The sequence below is a fragment of the Triticum urartu genome, chromosome 3A (assembly GCF_056163025.1).
Source record: "Triticum urartu cultivar PI428250 chromosome 3A, HENAU_Tu73, whole genome shotgun sequence".
NCBI lineage: Eukaryota > Viridiplantae > Streptophyta > Magnoliopsida > Poales > Poaceae > Triticum > Triticum urartu.
The window spans coordinates 192,510,630-192,531,376 of NC_141875.1; the positions used below are offsets into that span (position 1 = coordinate 192,510,630).

The 20,747-nt window shown below is 45.9% G+C and overlaps 1 protein-coding gene, 1 long non-coding RNA gene and 1 pseudogene across 3 annotated transcripts; all 3 read right to left on the bottom strand.

Moving 5' to 3' along the window:
- Positions 1–305: 305 nt before the first annotated feature.
- Positions 306–8,876, bottom strand: LOC125531440 (uncharacterized). Of its 2 annotated transcripts, XM_087546763.1 has the most exons (8): positions 7,388–8,876; positions 3,895–3,972; positions 2,059–2,098; positions 1,892–1,953; positions 1,445–1,542; positions 1,194–1,252; positions 1,015–1,119; positions 306–930 (listed from the first exon to the last, which is right to left on the bottom strand). In XM_087546763.1, exons 1-8 carry the CDS (start codon positions 8,592–8,594, stop codon positions 615–617), a joined length of 1,965 nt encoding a protein of 654 aa, XP_087402889.1. In that variant the 5' UTR covers positions 8,595–8,876; the 3' UTR covers positions 306–614. The 2 variants fall into 2 exon arrangements, with proteins under 2 accessions (XP_087402889.1, XP_048551801.2); XM_048695844.2 differs by lacking the exon at positions 3,895–3,972.
- A 1,158-nt stretch (positions 8,877–10,034) lies between these two features.
- Positions 10,035–11,477, bottom strand: LOC125540113 (uncharacterized). The gene is made up of 2 exons (XR_015599687.1): positions 10,899–11,477; positions 10,035–10,554 (listed from the first exon to the last, which is right to left on the bottom strand). It is a non-coding gene; the product is annotated as an uncharacterized LOC125540113 (long non-coding RNA).
- Positions 11,478–12,360: 883 nt separating this feature from the next.
- Positions 12,361–16,744, bottom strand: LOC147979157 (uncharacterized; annotated as a pseudogene).
- Positions 16,745–20,747: the final 4,003 nt, after the last annotated feature.

The following is a 20,747-nucleotide window of genomic DNA, read 5'->3' on the forward strand; positions in this document are numbered from 1 at the left end:
TAGTAGGTATTGATAGAAGCGGAACCACAAAGAAGACCCGAGAGGTATGTCTATATATTCATCTCCAACCCTGCACATCATACAACTCCGCCCACAGCCCTAATCAATGCTAATTCTTCTTCAGTAGCTAGTGACATCCGCTAGATCTTACTGTTATATATGATCATTGTAATAGAGAATAATCAGGCAGCTAGCTCATGAAACTGGCTAGGATAACTAGATCCCCTGCCCGTCTCGGGATGGGATCCACCCCTGACGCAGTTATAAATGATGCTAACATCCTTATGAATGAATAAAGGAGATGATTGTCAAGAAAAAAGACCGCATCATGTTCATACATTAACCACAGCCGGAACTATCATTCAAGATACGATGCACCGAAAGAGCACGTGACTAACTACTGCCAAAACTATCATTCAAGATACGATGCACCAAAAGAGCAGGTGACTATGGTAATATACTGTTTAGTTCAGCAGCAAGCTGCAGCCAACTTGCTCACCCCGAAACCTGGCTACAACATGTACATGATTCCGTAGGGTGGTTTTAGGACAGGACAATTATGAAAGGCAAAAGAGCAGGACGAAAGCAGCCTGAAAGCAGCCCTAAGCTAGTATCTACTGCAAGATCTTCCATGCCATCCAGCAAAGTGACAACATACCAACAGACATCAGCATGGAGCCGCCCAAATACCACCAGCGGTTCAAAGCCACATTCCCCCCAAAGTTATTGCGCTTGAAAATATGTTGCTGCTGCTTGTGAGTCCTTTTCTTAGCACGGTTTCGCGTCTTGCTGTGGCAAACCTTCTCAGCATTAGAGCCAAACGACTGGTGGCCCTTCTTCGTATAGCCTGACTTCTCATATTGTTCAAATATTCCTACTCCTTGGTACCTTTCTTCAGGAGTCACTGATGGTAGCATACTTTGCAGAAGACTGCAAAGAGGGGAAGATATAGAAAGATGAACAAATAATTATTTTTGGTGATAAAGAAGACACATGTGTATGGTTTTCACTTACTTGTCTAAAATTGGAAGGGCCACAATGATTTTGCTCCTCAGGGTCTCATCACTTGCCTCCTCATTAAATGACTCGGTTAGCAGCATATCAAAACCCTCAAATGCACTAGGAAACATAGACATTAGTCAGAATATAATTGCAGTAAACAAGTGCATGAACAGGTTTCTACGTTTATATACCGTAAGAGATGTTGCATATTATTGGAGGCTTCATCAGTGCATGTAGCATATTTCAGTAGCTGCATCAAAATGTTATAGGATTCAGGAAAAATTAAGATATCATAATAAACCAAGAGCATATTAGAGGAATATAAATTTGCTAGCAATCATGTGCGTAGTTCAAAGAGATGATAAATAATTTGAAGCTTGTGGGAGAAAACATAAATATACGTTTAAGGAGTACATCTATGAGTCACCAGAACAGAGCTTACCGCATGAATATGTACACACAAAGAGGATACTGGGCAACACTCGGTAAGCAGTGCTTTGGATTCCTTGTAAGTTGGCAAGTCACAATCTAAGAATAGATCTGCAAAGCACCACATAGACGTGAATCTTCTATTCATGACAGTCACAACTTTGTAAGAACGTATATGTGCAGCAGCAGGAAATAATGCTTCAAGGGCAGTACTTGCTTAACATTTCTATCGGACACAAATGAAGGGGGAAATCAAAAGATATTATACTTGACCCGATCATAGTGATATTGCATATTAAACTAACACATTTGCATATTGCCACAAGGAAAAGGAAAATCATTTAAGGTCAAGACCCTAAATATCCACTTGGTTGAAGTTGGCAAACATTCGCTTGCACATGTGATATATTAGAACAGAAGTCAGTATAAAAGGCTAAATATATCAAGAGCGGACTAATACCAAGTTCCCTAAACCATTCTCGAGTCTGCTGCACTTGCATAACAAACTGCGCCAAACTCATCCTGGCAACAGACATGCAACATCAGCATCAAAGTTCAACAAGATGTCATGCAAATAAAAATAGAGAACTAGAACAAGTGATGGTAGCATAGCAATACATGAATTACCTCTTAAAGTGCATTTCCATGGGATCATACATTTCTGTCCCTGAAAAATTAAACAAATAAATAGTTACATACACAAGATTGGGGAGAACTGCAATTAACTTCTCAAGGGAGCAATTTTAATGGAAGAAGGCATCAACCTTAGTGCCCCCAGAACCATAGGATCGTAATCTAATCATGAAGACAACATGAACGCTTTTGAGATAAAGCCCTAGGCTACAGAAGTGTAACGCCCTCGATGCGACTATATCTCCCACGTGTCGAGGCACGACTTAGAGGCATAATCGCATTGAAGGCATATGTCGCAAGTTAGGCAATCTTCACAACATCCCATGTAATATAAATAATAAAGGGGAGATAACAATAGTTGGCTTACACTCGCCACGTCAATCAAGTACATAAATAACATTACATCATCCAAACACTCATGGCCCGACTACGGTGCCAAAATAAAAGATAACCCAACATGCGACACGGTCCCAATCACCCCCAACTGGGCACCACTACTGATCCTCGGGAAAGGAAACATAGTAACGTTGAGAGTCTTCGTCGAACTCCCACTTGAGCTCATACGCGTCTGCTAGAGCGGAATCATCAGGCCCTGCATCTGGTGTAATAGTAATCTGTGAGCCACAGGGACTCAGCAATCTCGCACCCTCGCGATCAAGACTATTTAAGCTCGTAGGTAAGGCAAGGTAAATATGAGTGGAGCTGCAGCAAGCGACTAGCAAGTATGGTGGCTAACTTATTCGCAAAGGAGAGCGAGAAGAGGGGGCAAAGCACGAGCGAGAAACTAGAGAGCAATCTGCGCAAACATTACTCCAACACCGTGACCACTTCCCGGACTCCGCCGAGAAGAGGCCATCACGGTAACACACTCAGTTGATTCATTTTAATTAAGTTAAGGTTCAAGTTATCTACAACCGGACATTAACAAATTCCCATCTGCCCATAACCGTGGGCACGGCTTTCGAAAGTTCAATCCCTGCAGGGGAGTCCCAACTTAGCCCATGACAAGCTCTCACGGTCAACGAAGGAATAGACCTCCTCCCAAGACGTTCCGATCAGACTCGGTATCTCGGTAATTCAAGACACTTCGACAGGTTAAAACAAGACCAGCAACACCGCCCGAATGTGCCGACAAATCCCGATAGGAGCTGCACATATCTCTTTCTCAGGGCACACTCAGATGAGCCAGACATCGGGTAGGCCAGCCCAGAGTTGCCCCTGGTAGCCCCGGACATCGCTCAGTTGGACCAACACTCAGAGGAGCGCTGGCCTGGGGGGGTAAAATAAGATGACCCTTGAGTTTGCAGAACCCAAGGGAAAGAAAAGGGCTAGGTGGCGAATGGTAAAACCAATGTTGGGCATTGCTGGAAAAGCTTTAATCAAGGCGAAATATCAAGGGGTTCCCATGATAACCCAACCGCGTAAGGAACGCAAAATCCGGGAACATAACACCGATATGACGGAAACTAGGGCGGCAAGAGTGGAACAAAACACTAGGAGAGAGGCCGAGCCTTCCACCCTTTACCAAGTATATAGATGCATTTAAGATAACATAGCAATATAATGATATCCCAACAATTAAATAAAAGATGTTCCAATAGGGAACGGCCTCCAATCTTCACCTGCAACTAGCAACGCTATAAGAGGGGCTGAGCAAAGCGGTAACATAGCCAATCAACGGTTTGCTAGGACAATGGTGGGTTAGAGGTTTGACATGGAAATTTGGGAGGCTTGCAAGCAAGTGGTAGGCATCGTAGCAATGGCATAGCAAAGAGCGAGCAAACTAGCATAGCAAAGATAGTAGTGATTTCGAGGGTATGATCATCTTGCCTGCACAGCTGTCAGAGTTGACTGGATCCTCGAAAGCAAACTCAACGGGCTCCTCGTTAGCGAACTCGTCTCCCGGCTCTACCCAAACAAGACAAACAAGCAACAAGGATACAATCAACCACGTGCAAAAACAAGCAATATGATAAAATGATGATATGCTATGCGAGATGCGATGCGGGATGCAGAATGCAAGATATGACAGGAAATGCATGAACCTGGCCTCAACTTGGAAATCCAAGTGTGCCACTGGAAAGATGAGATGAAATCGTTTGAAAACGATATAAAGAACGCCGGAATCGGAGTTACGGTTTGGAAATGGCAAGCGATTCAAAAATGACACCGGTCTGCGATTTACAGCAAGTAGGCCTCTAAATGCAATGAAATGAACATGCTACAGCACCCAAACATAACAACAAAATACATGGCAGGGATGCACACAAGATGCTTAACAAAAGTCTAGCACTGAGCGGCCAAATCATCCATTAACAGGTTCAAACAAGCATGGCAAAAATGCAAATGGCAAACAGATCTCGGACTTAGTGAAATCAACACTTGTCTGAAATTTCAGATCAGGTAGCCCTCTTCAGAGCAACAAAATTATATGCTACAGGATCTGATCATGGCATGGAGCTACTCAAAGAGCTTAACAAAAGTCCCTTAGTGACCTTGAGCCAAAAAGGATCAGAAAATACAATTGCAAGCATGTGAACATAGCAAAAACATAATCAGTTTCAGACTTAGTGAAAAACTGACACATGCTGAAATATAACTCAAGTAGGCATGTTTACGAGCTCGATGCACTCACTACGGTGCAAGTCATGGCAAGGCAAGCATACACCCATCAAGAAGGCACAAAATGCAAGCTAGACATGGCAAGAACAATAGCATAGCATGCACGGATCAACTACAACATCACCGGCAAAATTGCAAACAAGTTGACAATCTGCCCAGATTCACAAAGTAGCAAAAGTAGAGCTCGATTGACTCAAGCTAGGGTGCTCCATAATTGTGAACAAAGACATGGATGAATAGAGCACTACAATCTTAACAAAACTCCCTTACTGATCCTCCTCAAAAGAGGCACGGATCACTAGAAAACAAGAAGAACATATGGCATCATGAGATAAACAGCTCCAGGACTAAGTCCCTGAAAACAGACTTAGCAAGTGCACCACTTTGCAAGCTTGCACAAGTCACCACACACATCCTAAAAATACATGGGTTGCACCTCTGGAAAGATGACAAAACCCCTAACAAAACACATGTAGAACTCACGGACATATCATGCACACAATAATCATGGCAAAAATGAGAAAAGTGCTAAACGGAGTAACAGATCTGACAATTAACTCAAGTAGCCCTCTTCTAACAGCATTTCGGGCATCAAGATGAACTCAAATGAAAAAGATGCAATGGAATGAAATGATGTACTCCCTGAGATGAACATTTTGATATGCTATATGCATGAATCGGAGCTACGGATGCAAAGTTACGGAGCCGCGAACATGGGCATATGAACTAAAAATTCTGAGGAAAATTCAACCTCCGGATCTGGATCTAGGGTTTCGGGGGCACGCAGGCCGAGGTTCGCCGGCGCGAGCTGGAGCTCGCCGGAGTGGCCGGGGAGCAAGGGGCCGGCCAGATCTTCGCCGGATCCGGGCCGGCCGGCGGCGCGCGGCGAGGCGGCGCGGTGTGGGCGAGGTGGCGGCGCGGGGCGGCGGCGGGGGGGTGCCGCGGTGTGGGCGAGGCGGCGGCGCGGGGCGGCGGCGGCTGGGCGGCGCGATGCAGCGGCGGCGGGGCGGCTCGGCCCAGGCGGCGGAGGAGGAGGGCCCGCCCCGGGCCTGGCGGGCCGGCGGGAGGCGGCGGCGGGGAACGAACGCGGTGGCGACACGTGGCGGCGGCGGGGACGGCCGGACAATGTCCGTCGGCAGATTTTTGTCCGGCGCGGCGTTGGGACGATTTCTAGGGTTTCGGAGGTAGGAGGAGATCCGAAAACGGAGGGGTCTATTTATAGGCATAGAGGGAGCTAGGAGAGTCCAAATGAGGTGCGGTTTTCGGCCACGCGATCGTGATCGAACGCTCTAGATGATGGAGCAGAGTTTGGTGGGTTTTGGGCCAAATTGGAAGGGTGTTGGGCTGCAACACACACGAGGCCTTTTCGGTCCCTCGGTTAACCGTTGGAGTATCAAACGAAGTCCAAATGGTACGAAACTTGACAGGCGGTCTATTGGTAGTAAACCAAGGCCGCTTGGCAAGTCCCGGTCCAATCCGGAAATGTTTAATCCCCACACATGAAAGAAAGCTAGAAATGGCCACCGGAGGAGAACGAAGCGCCAGAATGCAAAACGGACAACGGGGAAAATGCTCGAATGCATGAGATAAACACGTATGCAAATGCAATGCACATGATGACATGATATGAGATGCATGACAACGACAACAACACACGGAGACAAAGACCCAAACCCGAGAAAATTAAATAACTTAACGCCGGAAACGGCAAGAGTTGGAGTACAAATAGGGAAAGTTACATCCGAGGTGTTACAAGAAGTTGCTAGCATAGCCACAATCACAGCAGTGAGCTATACATTGGTACCAGAGAGCGACACAGCCCAACAGTCAAGGCCATCCACAGTGGTAAATTGGGGTTTGGGATGTGCAGAAGTTGGTCGACCAGAAATGGCATGAAGGACCGACAACGTAATGATGAAAGGACACTAGATCTAGCCGACTGCTGTAACACACGAGGCTTGGATGACAACGTGGTGGCATTTTCATGATAGATGTGGCACTGTGCAATTTGCACAAGAGCTACTTGTGCTTCGGTATTGTGTAGTGCAAACGACACTTGAGGATAAACTTGTCTCTCATTTGATACTTTATTAATTTTATTCAGGGAATGAATTTGAATTGGAATCAACAATTCCTTTCTGTTTACGCAAGGAATGGAATGAGCCGGTTAATTACAGCCTCAATTAACATAACATTATGCTAGTAGAACAAGTTAATTAGCCCTGCTGACGACAACAGCTGTATCACCTTGCATACTTTAAACATGCAGTAGGTCTACCTATATGACTGAGGTCTTTATAAATAAAGGGTCCATACTGGCAGAACATTTTGTGTGTGCCGTCTGCTGCCTCATGCCAGTTTCTATCGCGTAAACATGTATGATGAAGGTTAACAAACAGCTAAAAAGTCCAATGGCAACAGCGTCAATACTCGGTACTGAAACGTACATTCAGAACAAACAGAAAATCAAGAATCCAAGTGATAGCATAGTATGAATCAATGCATGGGAAACCCTAATCTATTTCTAATGTTAACGAACAGCTAAACTAATTAACCCGAAGAGCCCAAATAGTGTCAAAACTGAGACGTTCACATGAACACTTACAAGTTACGTATATGACTAGCGTACTAACATACAGACCAAGAATTCAAAGATAGCATTGCTGGTTAAATGACATGGGGAGAAAGAAGGAAGAAGCACCTGGGGGAATGTTGAGGTACTTGGGGAAGACGCATGAGAAGCAGAGTGTAGTGAGGAGTTGTTTCTTCGGTTTGACAGAAAACTTTGCCAGTGCCTTGAGAGCTGCATGTTTCATGTCAATAGTGATGGCCCAGGCTGTGTCGTCTTCATCATTCACCTTGGCCATCATGTAAAGCAAATCGTCATTGAGCATGCTCAGAATTGGGCCTTGGAACATCAGGTTCTTCAACTGCAGTTGTTGAGTCTCATCATCCCACAGCTCAGGCAATTTAGCAGGAAAGCTTTTGTCAACCGAGATTTTGGCAACATCAACTGTGTAGCGCTCGCACCAATTTTGCTCAGAGACCTTCATATTCCACATTGTGGCTTTCCAACCTGAACCTCTGATCATGGCATCAGGGTCATCGTATTTGATGTGGACGAATTTGATGAGATCATCGCAGCAGGCAACATTGTAAAAGTACTCAGGGGCACAGTAATAGTCATACGGCTTGGTTGGCTCGGGCAAGCCAACGGTTGTCACTGGTAATGGGATTATCTTGATGACAGGATGCCTGCCAAACAGGTCGTCCAGAAGGAGAATGCCATAGCGGGTATCAACCCAGCCCAGCGCGCTTGCTCCAACCCTGATCTGCTCGAACAAGGCATGTCGACAACACAATGGCTTGTCAGCAGGGTCTGATAAGTGGGCCTTCCTGGTCGTCCATGCCTGTGTTTGAGACGAGAAGACATAGGCATCAAATCGGCAAACATTGTTTTGGATATTCCACTTGAGGTCGAGGAAGGCCACGGCAAAGTGCTCGTCGTCGGCGTCACCACAAGGCAAGAGGCCAAACTGCTGCCCGCCGAAGTAGGCATGGTTGGGGTTTGGGAGCAGCCGCAGGGACTGCTTCCCGGCCGTGTAGACGAAGAAGCGGGCGGGGCCCCAGAACTTGAGGCTGAAGAGGACGAAGGCGTCCTCGGCGCAGATGAGCCAGGCGTGGTACTCGTGCTTGATGCTGGGGCAGTTGACGGAGAAGTAGGAGATGCCCGGCGGGTCGACGAGCCAGAAGGACACCTCCACGGCTTGGCCGTCCTCGGTGCGGCACTCGGTGGTGGTCGCGTTCCAGTCCGCCGACACACGCGCCACCCTGCAGAGGATGGCCGAGTCGGGAAACCCGGGGCCCATCGGGGTGGAGGGATTGAAGGGCAAGGTGGGGAGCGCCATGGATCTGGAGGTGTTGAGCTCGCCGCAACAGGCTAGGGCAGGATTTGGGGATTAGATTGCCTTGCCTTTTGAACACGGGATCGGTCGAGTCGGGGAAGAGGAGGATGGTGGTGGCGCGACTCGGAGTCGGACTACTGGTGGGGAGGGGGGATTGGCAGCAGCGAGTCGGCGGGGAAGAAGAGGCAGGGGCGGATCGCCGGCGCCGCCGATGCGGGCGCTGAGAGGACAAAGGGGATCCGTCTCGTCTCACACAGATTTTATTTTCTTTTCTTTTGAGGCTAAACACGCTCCGCTCTACTCCTATTATAAATCAAAATCAATCAATAACACACACAGTAAATCGGAATACAATTCTTTTTTAGGATCAAATCAGAATACAGTTTTTTTTGATAGGATCAATCGGAATACAATTGATCGCAGGGGCAGCGACGCCGATTCACTTTGCAGTTTTACAATATAATTCATTCAGGCGTTTGGTAGCCTGCATATACCTTAATTAGATTTCATGGATGTTGTTTTAGGTTGTTTGAATGTTTGGCATGCATGGACGGGCGAGGCGGTGGCGATGGCGCCGACTCCAAATCGCTTGTTGGCAAGCCAGCCTATATCCGGCTGGCTCGTCGGGCCACTCAGTCGACTGCAATATCAGAAAGATCATTCTTCTGTTCATCGGAGAGGTCGTCCCACAAGGCTTTGGAGCCGGATGCCATGGCTGGTGTGGTGCAAAGAGGAGATGGAGTGCGAAGTTCCATGCAAAAATCTGAATAAAAAACAACATTTAGTCAGCATAATGTATGTATGCACGTGACAAATCAACTCTTCATCTGGATTGCATAAGATATGTTGTCGATTTCGTTAGAGCATCTCCAACAGCATGTGTAAATTATGATGTATATATATTCATATTGACAATGGTTTATAAAGATTCTCTGATATACATGTCTAGTTTTGCAGCAGAATGTCTATGTACATAACATTTATATTCTCTCTTCTATATTTTAATATTATTTTATACTTCCTCTTAAACTAATATAAGAGTGTTTAGATCACTATAGTATTCTAAACGCTCTTATATTAGTTTACGGAGGGAGTAACTAGCATCGGAAGTACTCTGCACACGACAGTGCATGGACGAGATCCGGACGATGTCCATCTTAAACGGTGCTGATTTGCTGAAAGATGCCATCCAACAATAATTTGATCCATCGTCCAGCTTTTGGCTGGAGATGTGTCATCCCTGTAGCACTGCTCAACTAGCATTTCAGTTTCAATGGTAATTTAAATGATTTATAATTGCATTGGTTTCACTGATGAATTCATTAATAAAGTCATATTCAAATCCACGTATACCACACTAGTAAATAAATATATCAATTGGAGCTCTCCTACCATACTCCTGCAATGTGTGACTATATATAGTCTACACATAAAGCTCACAAGTTAGCTATGATGGCAACAAAATAAAAGAGAAACAGAATTTACACAAGTATACAACCATTTATACTTGACGTAGGCCAAGCATTACCACATCGTATATGTCTTTAGGAAAAGGAGGCACTGGGGAATGGGGAGGAACTACATGGACTGAAACGGTGACAGTGAAATCAAAATGCCCCATGGCAGTGTGCACCTCCTCCACACAGGCGCTTTGAACATATACCGAGCATCTCCATTGACCTTCCGGTACGAACACTGATAGGCGCCGGCGCGCTGGACCAAATTTGGACCAGACGCACGACAGCCACACGATGCGTGCATTCCGCCCCTCATGATTCAGCCCCTCAAGCGCGTCGTTCCCTCCTTCTTCCTCCTTGATTCTTTCTTCTCCCGCATCGGGAGCAGCCGCCGCGCGCCGGAGAGAGAGAGGCTGCGACGAACGCCTGCGACCCTCGTCATAATCCCCTCGTCGGAGATTGAAGCACCGCCCGCGCTCGCGTTGGCTTCCCGCACTCGCCGTCTTCTGTCGCCAGATGTAGCACGCGATTTCAGCAAAAAAATGAATGTATGTAGCAAAAAATTTCATAGGTCTCAGCAAAAAGAAGCAATGGTTGCAACAAGAAAACATCGTCGCCGCCGTCGAGCCTGCAACTCCATCATGAAAAAAGGATGTAGCAAAAATTCTCGACGGATGTAGCAAAAACTACAATGGTTGCAGCAAGAAATTCGCCGCCATCACGAGACTCAGCTCGGCCGTGAATGAATGTACCAAAAAAATAAAACGGTTGTAACAAAACAAATCACCGGTCGCAGGAAAAACATATACCGGTTGCAACAAAAAAAGAAGCAAAAAAACATCATGGTTACCGTGGTCACCATGGGCGTCGTTGAAGAAGAAGCCCGTTCCAGCAATTCTGGATGCCGGTTCCAGCAATCTCTGCGGCTGGTTGCAGCAAAATGATACGCTCGTGACATAGATTCCAGCAAGTGTGATTGCCGGTTCCAGCAAATCGAGAAGCCGATTCCAACAAATCTCGACGTCGGTTCCAACATTACAACACACCCCATTGTAGCTTATGTGAGCCGGTTGTGGCTTTTTCGCCGGCCGATTGCAGCTTTTCCATGGCCCATGTAGCACAGGTTGCTGCCGCCATTGTAGCACGCACGACGGGTAATCCTTCCTGTCGGTGCTTCCGCTCCGGCCAATGGCGGCAACGACACATTACAGCTTGCAGCTTTTTTTTTACCTATTCACCGCAGCGACGGCCGCTATCGAGCCGGTGGCCGCATGGTGCGTGAAGCAAGGGGCAGGGAGGAGCAGAGGTGTTCTAGCGCAGGGCGAGGTAGAGGATTGGGAGCTGCCGTGGGCGCTGAGAGAGAGAGATGTGTGTGTGGAAGAAGATGCAGAAGGGAAAAGGGATAAGGCTAGGTGTGATAATTCGGTGCGTGGGGCCAATAGGCAGTACGCGAGCAAGGGAGTCGACCGGCGCTGTTTTCAGCCAGTGTGTCGACGCGAAATGTTTTCCTTCCTGTACTGCGCTGAGGGTGTATTGTTGCCAATGTCCGTAAACATGTACATAACTTACTTGCTACTTCACTCATCGCCCATGTACGCTGCACTTTGTTTAAGTTCTACATTGGGTTTGATTAAGTCTTACCTTCTTATCTCCTCTTTACATGAAAAAAAGGGGTAAGTGGGAGCATGTTAAAATTGCTTTCATGTACATATCTACCAGACAAATTTTTACATGCCCCTATACATAAGCCACAGCCTATGCGTATGGCATAGTGGCGTATGACGGGGATCGATCAGTTTCATATATTCTTTTCTGCAGCTTCAACCAGTTACCGTACATTGGTTTAGGATGAAGAAAACATAACACCGTTTAGGACGAAGACCAACACAGAGCCCGCCAAAAATCTCGAAAGTCGACCTTCGACACACTCGGGGACTACTGACGGTGCAATACAACGGGGGTGGCTTCTCCATGGGAGCTCGGCAGCAGACCTACCAAAGGGCCCACCATACCCTTGGCGGCAGCTAGGAGTCCGGAGCCCGGAGGACTGGATAGACACAAGATCGGATCTCTCTATTGTAAAATCCTAGCCCCCACCGAGCATATAAGGTGGAGGTTGCAGGGCTCTCATTTCCCATCAGCTCGCTTAGAAATAACTCACGATAGCATACCATAATCTTCATTGCAATCCCTCACACAAGATACACCCACCATAAATAATAGTAACAAGCAGGACATAGGGTATTACTCCTAACCTAGGTAAAACCCTTGTGTGATCCCCGATCTGAGACTATCGGATCATGCACCGTTATCTACAAACTACAAAGATCCCATATAAGTATGATGGGATTAAGATAACAACTCCAATGAAGATTTCCCACGGGAGGTTACATAAGAACACTATCGGTATGAGTAACCAGCAAATGAGAGACAGGAACCAGCGACAACCCAAGACCACAGCTCCTTCACAGCTCGGTTTCTCACAAGTTTCATATATTGTTTTTCCTCTTTTTTGGTCCCTGGCATCTCCGAGCATCCTTCCTTTCGGCATCAGCTTTAATGGCACAATTTGCAAGATACTAAAAGGATTGAAAAATTATAAAATTAGGATGGCTAGATGGTTCCTTTTAATACTAAAGAAGAGAAATGACTCGTTTTATTGTACTTGTCCAAAGCTTCAATGATGTCAATGATTTTGCTCCTCATGGCTTCAATAGATGCTGACCCATTGCTTGGTGATTCATGTAGTGCCAAGTGAAAATCTTCCAGAGCTCTAGGGAACACCTGACACTTGGTCAGATATAAAGCTAAGTTATCACAAACAATTTTCTGGTTTCCGCATCCATATACCGTAAGCAAAATTCGACAGTCTCCGATGCAGCTTCACCTTGACCAGAATGTTTTACCATCTGCATCAAGATTTTCTTTAGGATTCATAATATTAATTCAAGCAATTGCTCATGAAAGTTGAGAGACCATAATATTGAAATTAAGCAACTGCTTTGTAAACACGTTAGCAATGGCTGTCTCCATAGTTTGGACCCAAAAAAAATGAAGAATCTCAAGCTTGTCAAAGCAAAGACGCTTGCGCAGTTCCAAGAAAAAAAAAACCTTAACCACAAAGGGTTAGCAAAGAGAAAAAGATGCACTCGTAACATGAAGCCTTGGACTATATAATTTGTGAGACAGAATAACATAACTTACTGATCTGTTACTGGAACGCAGAGATGATACCAGAGAAAACTGAAGTAATAATCTACATGTCTTATAAGTTGACCTCTCAATTTCCAAGCATTGATGTGCAAAGGACCATACACATGTGAATCTCCGGGTCATGACAGCCAATTTGCAAGAACATATATACTATCATGGTAGTTCACAGGATGCACTTGCTAAACTTTTCCGCCGAGAAATTTAAAAGAATATTATAATTGACATGGACAAGCATTTAGAGTAATGCTACAAATTACATTCAGAAGATATTCACAGATGGTGTTAAGGAAATTAATTGTTGATCAACAGTCTAATCATCCACTTGTTCACTAGTAGATAAAGGGCCTTTAGTCCGGGTTCATAAGGGCCTTTAGTCCCGGTTCTGGAACCGGGACTAAAGGGTCGTTACTAAAGCCTCCCCCTTTAGTCCCGGTTCTTATACGAACCGGGACTAAAGGCCCTCCACGTGGCCGCTGCCTGGAGGTCCACCTTTAGTCCTGGTTGGTAACACCAAGCGGTACTAAAGAAAATTTTATGATTTTTTTGAATTTTTTGTTTTCAAATTTCTGAAATATTTTAACCTCTAGTCTCTAATCACCCCTCATCACTGCTCAATTTAACCTCTAATCTCTAATTACCCCTCATCATTCCAAATCATCTAACTTCCCGGACGGTCACCCATCCTCTCACTACTCCAGCCTGAGCACGCTTAACTTTCGGGTTCTATTTTCCCTCGTTTCCAAGTCTGCACTTGTTGTTTTCCTGACAATAGTAAGATGTCAATCCTATTAACCCTCAGGAATTTAGCTTGAGCATGAAGTCACACATTTCACTGTTTGAGTTTGAAACTAATGTTCTAAAAAACAATAATTATTTAGTAACACTAATATTTCTTGAATAACTAGTTTGACCACAGTTTGACCATAGTTTGACCACAGTTTGGCCATAGTTTGGCCATAGTTTGACCAATGTTTGACCAAAATTTAAAAAAAAACTGAAATAATTACTTAGTAACACTAATATTTCTTGAATAAGTAGTTTGACCACAGTTTGACCAGATTTGACCAAAATTCAAAAAAACTAAAATAATTATTTAGTAACACTAATATTCTTGAATAATTATTTAGTAACACTAATACTTCTTGAATAAGTAGTTTGACCATAGTTTGACCAGATTTAACGAAAATACAAAAAAAAACTGAAATTTGAGCATAACTTTTTTCCTTTTAGAATTTAAGGATTCTAAAAATTTGCAAACAAGCCGTAGGCTGTCAAAAACGGATGCGGATTTTCGTGCTGAACATTTTGATATATTATACGTTTTTTTCCGACATCGTATGCAAAAGTTATAGCCGTTTTACGTTTTCCCTGCACTTTTTGCAAAACATGTCCAAATTTAAGTTTTTAAATTTTCCTAACTAGTAGATGTAGTAATATAACTACCTCTCGAAGGATTTTATTTTTTTGAAGTTTTTATCATTTTCTTTTGATTTTTTCAAAACAAAAAAGGCGATCCGGGGGGGTGTAGAGTTTGAAAATGGGACCTTTAGTCCCGGTTTGAGACACAAACCGGGACTAAAGGGCTCAGGTGAACCGGGACTAATGCCTTAGTCGCACGAACCGGGACCAATGCTCACATTAGTCCCGGTTCGTGACTGAACCAGGACTAATGTGAATATTGCCCTGTGACCAAAGCCCTGTTTTTTTACTAGTGGTCGAATGTTGGCTGCACATCTAGTGTATTATAACCAAGAGAAATAAATAGAATACATCTAGAAGTCAAACTTCTATTAGTTACCAAGTTCTCGAAGCCAATCCAGAGCCCACAACACTTGCACCACACAGTGCTTTACACTCAACCTGCAACAGGCATCCAACAGAAGCAACAGCATAAATGAAAAAGATATCATGCAAAAGAATCAAATACTTGAACATGTAAAATTAGCGATGTTTGAATTACCACTCAAAGCACTTGTCCACTGGATTATGCATGTCTGCTCCTGCAAAAATTTGGTCAAAGAAACAGTTCAATAAAAAGGACGGCAAAAGTACACACAAGTTGTCAATTGAGCAATTTTGTTGCCCACTCAGCAGATGATGAACCATTTTTTACGAATTATATCAATATAAACAGTCCAGTGTCAATACTGAAACATTGTCCTAAGCACATATAACCAACAAACAAGAAAGAATTCAAAAGATAACACTGCTAGTTAAATCACATGTGGATAAAGATGGAAGAATCGCCTGGGTTCATATTGAGGTACTTGGGGAAGTCGCATGGGCAGAACCTTGCAATGTGGTAGTGGTGCCATCCGAGCGAAAACGGGGCCATTGCTTCGACAGCTGCCCTTTCCATGTCAACTGCGATGGCCCAGGCAGTCTCGTCTTCAGCATTCACCTTGGCCATCATGTAAAAGAGATCGTCATCGTGGGTGCTCAGCACCGGGGCATAGAAAACCAGTTTCTACAAGTCCAGTTTTTGGCTCTCGTCACCCCGCAGCTCAAGCAACAAAGCAGAATAACTTTGGTCCACTGAGATTTTAGCAACATCAACCGTGGATCGGATCTCCCACTTGTTCCAAGAGATCTTCCTGTTCCACACAGTGGCTTTCCAACCTTTACGGCTGGTCCTGACAAGAGGGTCGTCAAATTCTATCTCGATGAACTTGAGGAGATCATCACAGCAGGCCACGTTGCAATAATACTCAAGGCGCGGTGAGGGCGGCCATCCTCGTTGAGAAAGTTCACCCTTGATTCAGGGAATGGGATGAATTCGAAGACAGGTTCACCACCGTCGAAGAGGTTGTGAAGGAGGAGGACACCACGCAGGAGATCAACCCAGCCTAGTGAGCCTGCAACGGCGATATGCCTATAGTACAAGCTATGCTTACAACAGAGCAGCTTGTCAGACTCGGATAAGTGCAGCAACGACAACCTGTGGCTGCTCCATGCCTGCGTTTCAGAGGAACAGACGTGCGCATCAAACCGCCAATAATCGCCTTGGGAGATCCACTGGCGGTCGAGGTAGGCCACGGCGTAGTGCTCGCCGCCGTCGCCGCGGGGCAGGAGGCCGAACCGCCGTCTTCTGTAGACCGGAGGGTCGGGGAGCGCTTCAAGTGATTGTTTCCCTGCAGGGGCAGCTTTGTAGACGAAGTGGTGGGTGGAGCCCCTGATTGTGAGGCTGAAGAGGACGAAGGCGGCCCCGACGCAGACGAGGGAGGGCGATGCGTAGTCGTCGAAGGCGGAGGCGTCGAGGCCGGGGCAGTTGAAGGAGAAGTAGGAGGCGCCCGGTGGGTCGACGAGCCAGAAGGAGACCTCCACGGCTTGGCCCTCGCTGGTCTCGCACTAGACGGTGGTCTCGTTCCGGAGTTCCGAGAAACGTGGCTCCTCGCAGAGCAGGACCCAGTCGGGAAACTCGGATCTGGCGGCGCTTGAGCCCATCAGGGTGGAGGGGTGGAAGGAAAAGGTGGATGGCGCCATGGATCTGGACACCGAGGTCTCGGCCGCAACACGCCTGGAGCTTCTGGCTTGGCCGCCGTTGCCGAGATACCCAGCGCGCACGGCAGGTGTTCGCTGATATGACAACTGGGAGAAAATAAGGATGCCGAATAGTAATAAAAAAAGGAGGGCCGATTTGCAAAAATTCCATACCACCACGTCATCCATATGTTTTTCAAAAAAAGGGCGATTATGTTTTTTTGGGAGATCAAAAGGGTTTTATTCCATTAGACTAGCCACAATGGATAGTAACATACACATATCCCTAGACTATGTTACTACCTTCATAGTAACTTAAGGGTGTTAACATGCAAAGATTCATTTATTAGGTTATAGACTCATATTGCATTGGGACATGTGATGTTACAATAACTAGCTAAGTTACTACAACTACATCTCTCATCATTAACTTATTGCCACATAAACAAATTTGCTGAGTTGGACTCGATGTTACTGCTGAAGTTACTCCCATCGTGGCTAGTCTTATGGTAGGGATCTTTTGGTAAAAGATCCTAAATACATGGGGTCCTCCGCCTAGCCACACAGTCGTAGCTCGCTCAGAGCGACTATACCTTGCCAAGCAATCTGCAACACTATTTTAAAGACCTATGAAATCTCTGCGGAATAGACACCCTATGAACCATAAGGGACTTAATTTCAGCTACTATAAGTGACCAAACAATGATCGATCTAAACTAGAATTTGAAATACAAAATAAAGCAGTCGAAGAATCAGACTGAACTATCACCGGAAGCTCTATATGTTCTCGAGGCGAGCGTCGTATCAATATAAATCATCAGTGCATGAATCTCAGTCTCTAGAGCCTCACTACTGTTGAAGAAATACCGATAGACGAGCAAATGACCGAGCCATCATGTCTGTGTTGAATCATTCCGACCGCCGCCGTGTCGTCCTCTGCTAGGAACGACCCATCCACAGAACAAAGCCATCATGTTGCCAGGCGGCGCCGACCAACGCAGCACTTTGGACTCCCGGTACAGCTTTGGTCTTTCCCCTATGTCTTCCACCACTATCTTTCCTTTTAGCATTTCTTCCATTGTATACTTTTGAGCATCAAGAATCGACTTCAAGTAGCTTTCTAGGAAATCAATGGAGACCTGCGTAGGTGCACACTCTTTTCCATGAGTAATATCAACTCGTATCTACCAAATACGCCATACCAGCATGAAACCATACTATGGGCTATGTCCGAGCAACCCGCTAGCAGAAATAGCAGCCAGTCCCTGCCCGAGTCAAACACCTGCTCCTTGTACGGAATTGGCCATACAGTGCTCATTGCGTCCCACGGTTCGCGTGCATGTGGGCATGCAACCAAGGCGTGAAACGATCGTTCAGCTTCCCTCTCGCAGATAGGACAGGTTGCTCTCATGGACAAGTGCCGGTATTGTTTGTTTTCTGTAGTTGCCAAAGCTCCTGACACAACATTCCAAGCTAATATTTTCATCTTCTGAGGCACTATGGTCTGCCATATATTCCTCCACAATGGAAGCTCCCCGTCTGGATGACAGCTGCTCGCGCCCCCAACAAAATCAACATCGTGTTGTAGAGTAGCTAACTAATACGCACTACGAACAGTAAACCTGCCCGAACACTCCGGCTGCCAAGCCAAGAAATCCTCCCAAAGGCGAGGCGATGTTCTAATCTTTAAAATATGTATCACATCCATAGGCAAAAAAAACTCCTCCACTTTCTCCTTTAACCAAGCTCCATGCTCATCAATAAAATCTGAAACCCGTTTCACTCTACAATTCCTTCTTGGGTTATAGGGCTAAAAGATGAGCCACGGAGAATCCATGGATCTCGCCAAGTACGAATAGAACGACCATCACCTACTCTCCATATCATCCCCTTCTTGACTAGTCCCAGCCCATACTCAATACCCTTCCACACCGCTACCCGAGAAAACTGAATCCAACAGGTTCCATTTGGGAAATATTTCGCCTTCACATAAGCTCCCTGGATTATCCAACAAACGCCAAGCCTATTTTACTAATAACGCTCGGTTGAAGGCGCGCATATCTCGAAAGCCTAGGCCACCTTTTTTTTCACGAATACGCGTGGAGCGTACCATTCCTTTGATAGAAGGAGAGAACAAACAGTGGCGGACCTCATGAAGCGTACACTGGTAGGCGCTTATGAGGTCGCTTTGAACAGAGGAAGGGGGCTCAGCCCGCGTACAACAAAGTCAGGTTACACCAATGATCGAACTAAGCCCTCGAGCACCGGCGTTGGCCCACGTGCGAGCTTCCTCCTTGATGTCATGAATCAGGAGGGTTGTGGAAGGAGTTGCACCGTCGAATATACAAGCGTTGCGATGCCTCCATATGGTCCATGTAGTCAACGCAACGAGAGAAGCAAGGCCTTTGCGCTGGCCCGCCGAGGAGTAGTGGAGGGCCGTAGCCTACCAGTCGTAGAAGTCCATGGTGTCATCCGGTGGAGGCATAGTGAGGCGGCACCAGGATAGGATATCGTACCTCACAGTGCGGGTCACGACGCATCCCACAAGCAGGTGGTGCGTGGTGTCCTCTTCCTAGTCACAGAGGGCACAAGTGGTGGTGTGCGATAGGCTGTGGCGGGCAAGGCGTGCAGAGGTCCAGCAACGATCAAGGACGGCAAGCCAGAGGAAGATCTTGATCCCCTCTGGTGCCCAAGGCTTCCAAGTGAGGTTCCAGGTTGGGGAAGCTATGGATCCATGGAAGAGCGCGAGGTAGCATGACTTGGAGGAGTAGGTGCCGCTCTCGGTCCTCCTCCAGCGGATGGTGTCCGGTGAGCTTTGAAGAGAGATGCCACAAAGGCGCCACCACACGTCCACATATTGGATGGTGGATTCGACCCCCAGGCCCCCCTATTTATTTACAGAGGGAGTAGTATATTTTTTGTGACATGCATTACTAGATACTGCTTGTCAAATACTATATCCAGACGGATGTGGTAATACTGTTAAATCCAGACGGTGGTGCTAGTACTAGTAATAGTACTACCAATATAGTAGTATTGTACTACCCGTTGGTCAAATTATTACGTGCTGCTCCTCACAGTGAAGTGACAAGACCCTGCGCCGGAGATGACACCTGAGTGTAGGTGCCGTGTTCGGCATACCAAAGTTGGCCTCACCGTCTGCAGTCCCTATCATCATGGCTATAGAGCTAGCCTGCTTACAACTAGCCGTGTTCGACATAATTTCCCATGTGTTGCCACGAGTATCTCTACTCTTTTCTTATACGGAGTACAAGTAAGATTCCCGTGCATTGCACGGAACACCAAGATTGGGGGTGGACGGCGCCGGCAGTGGCCATCGATCTAGATTTTTTCCATGGCCTTCTAGATGTGCTGGGGAGGAGATAAGGCCGATTGTGAGAGACAAGGAGTTGTTTGTAAATAGGGAACAAGTGCGGGCATCTTTTTGCAAAACTGCAAAAGTTTGCTTTGTATGCGTCAGATCAAGATCCGACCGCCATTGGTGAAAGATGGCAGGCACACCATCATCACCAACTCAGGACCTCTTTGATTAGCAGGATTTTAAAAACGCAGGAATATGACACGGCAATATTAAAAGTTTCAAACTGATATTACACATGTTAGGAGTAATGTTGCACCTAAGAAGAGGGAATTACTAGGAACTTTATGTAAGAATTTTCGTTACTTAAGGTGGATGCAACATTGTCGTACAAACTAAAATCCATCGCCCTGACAAGTCACTAATGGGCAAATAAATTTTTTAGTCTCTGGCAACTTGATGTTTGAAAAACAAATTTAACTTCTGTGGAGACTTTGTCATTTAGGCTTAGACGCTTGCGGTGATCAACATGCCATTCATTGTTGCGCCAGAGAACACCAAACCTTATTACTTTGAGCACACTTGCCTCCAGAACAAACCTGGCCAATTTAATCTCAGATGTGCTGCCTCGATAGTCGATCAAATCAATTTCTGTAAGATGGAGATCAAGGCATTCGATGAGATTAT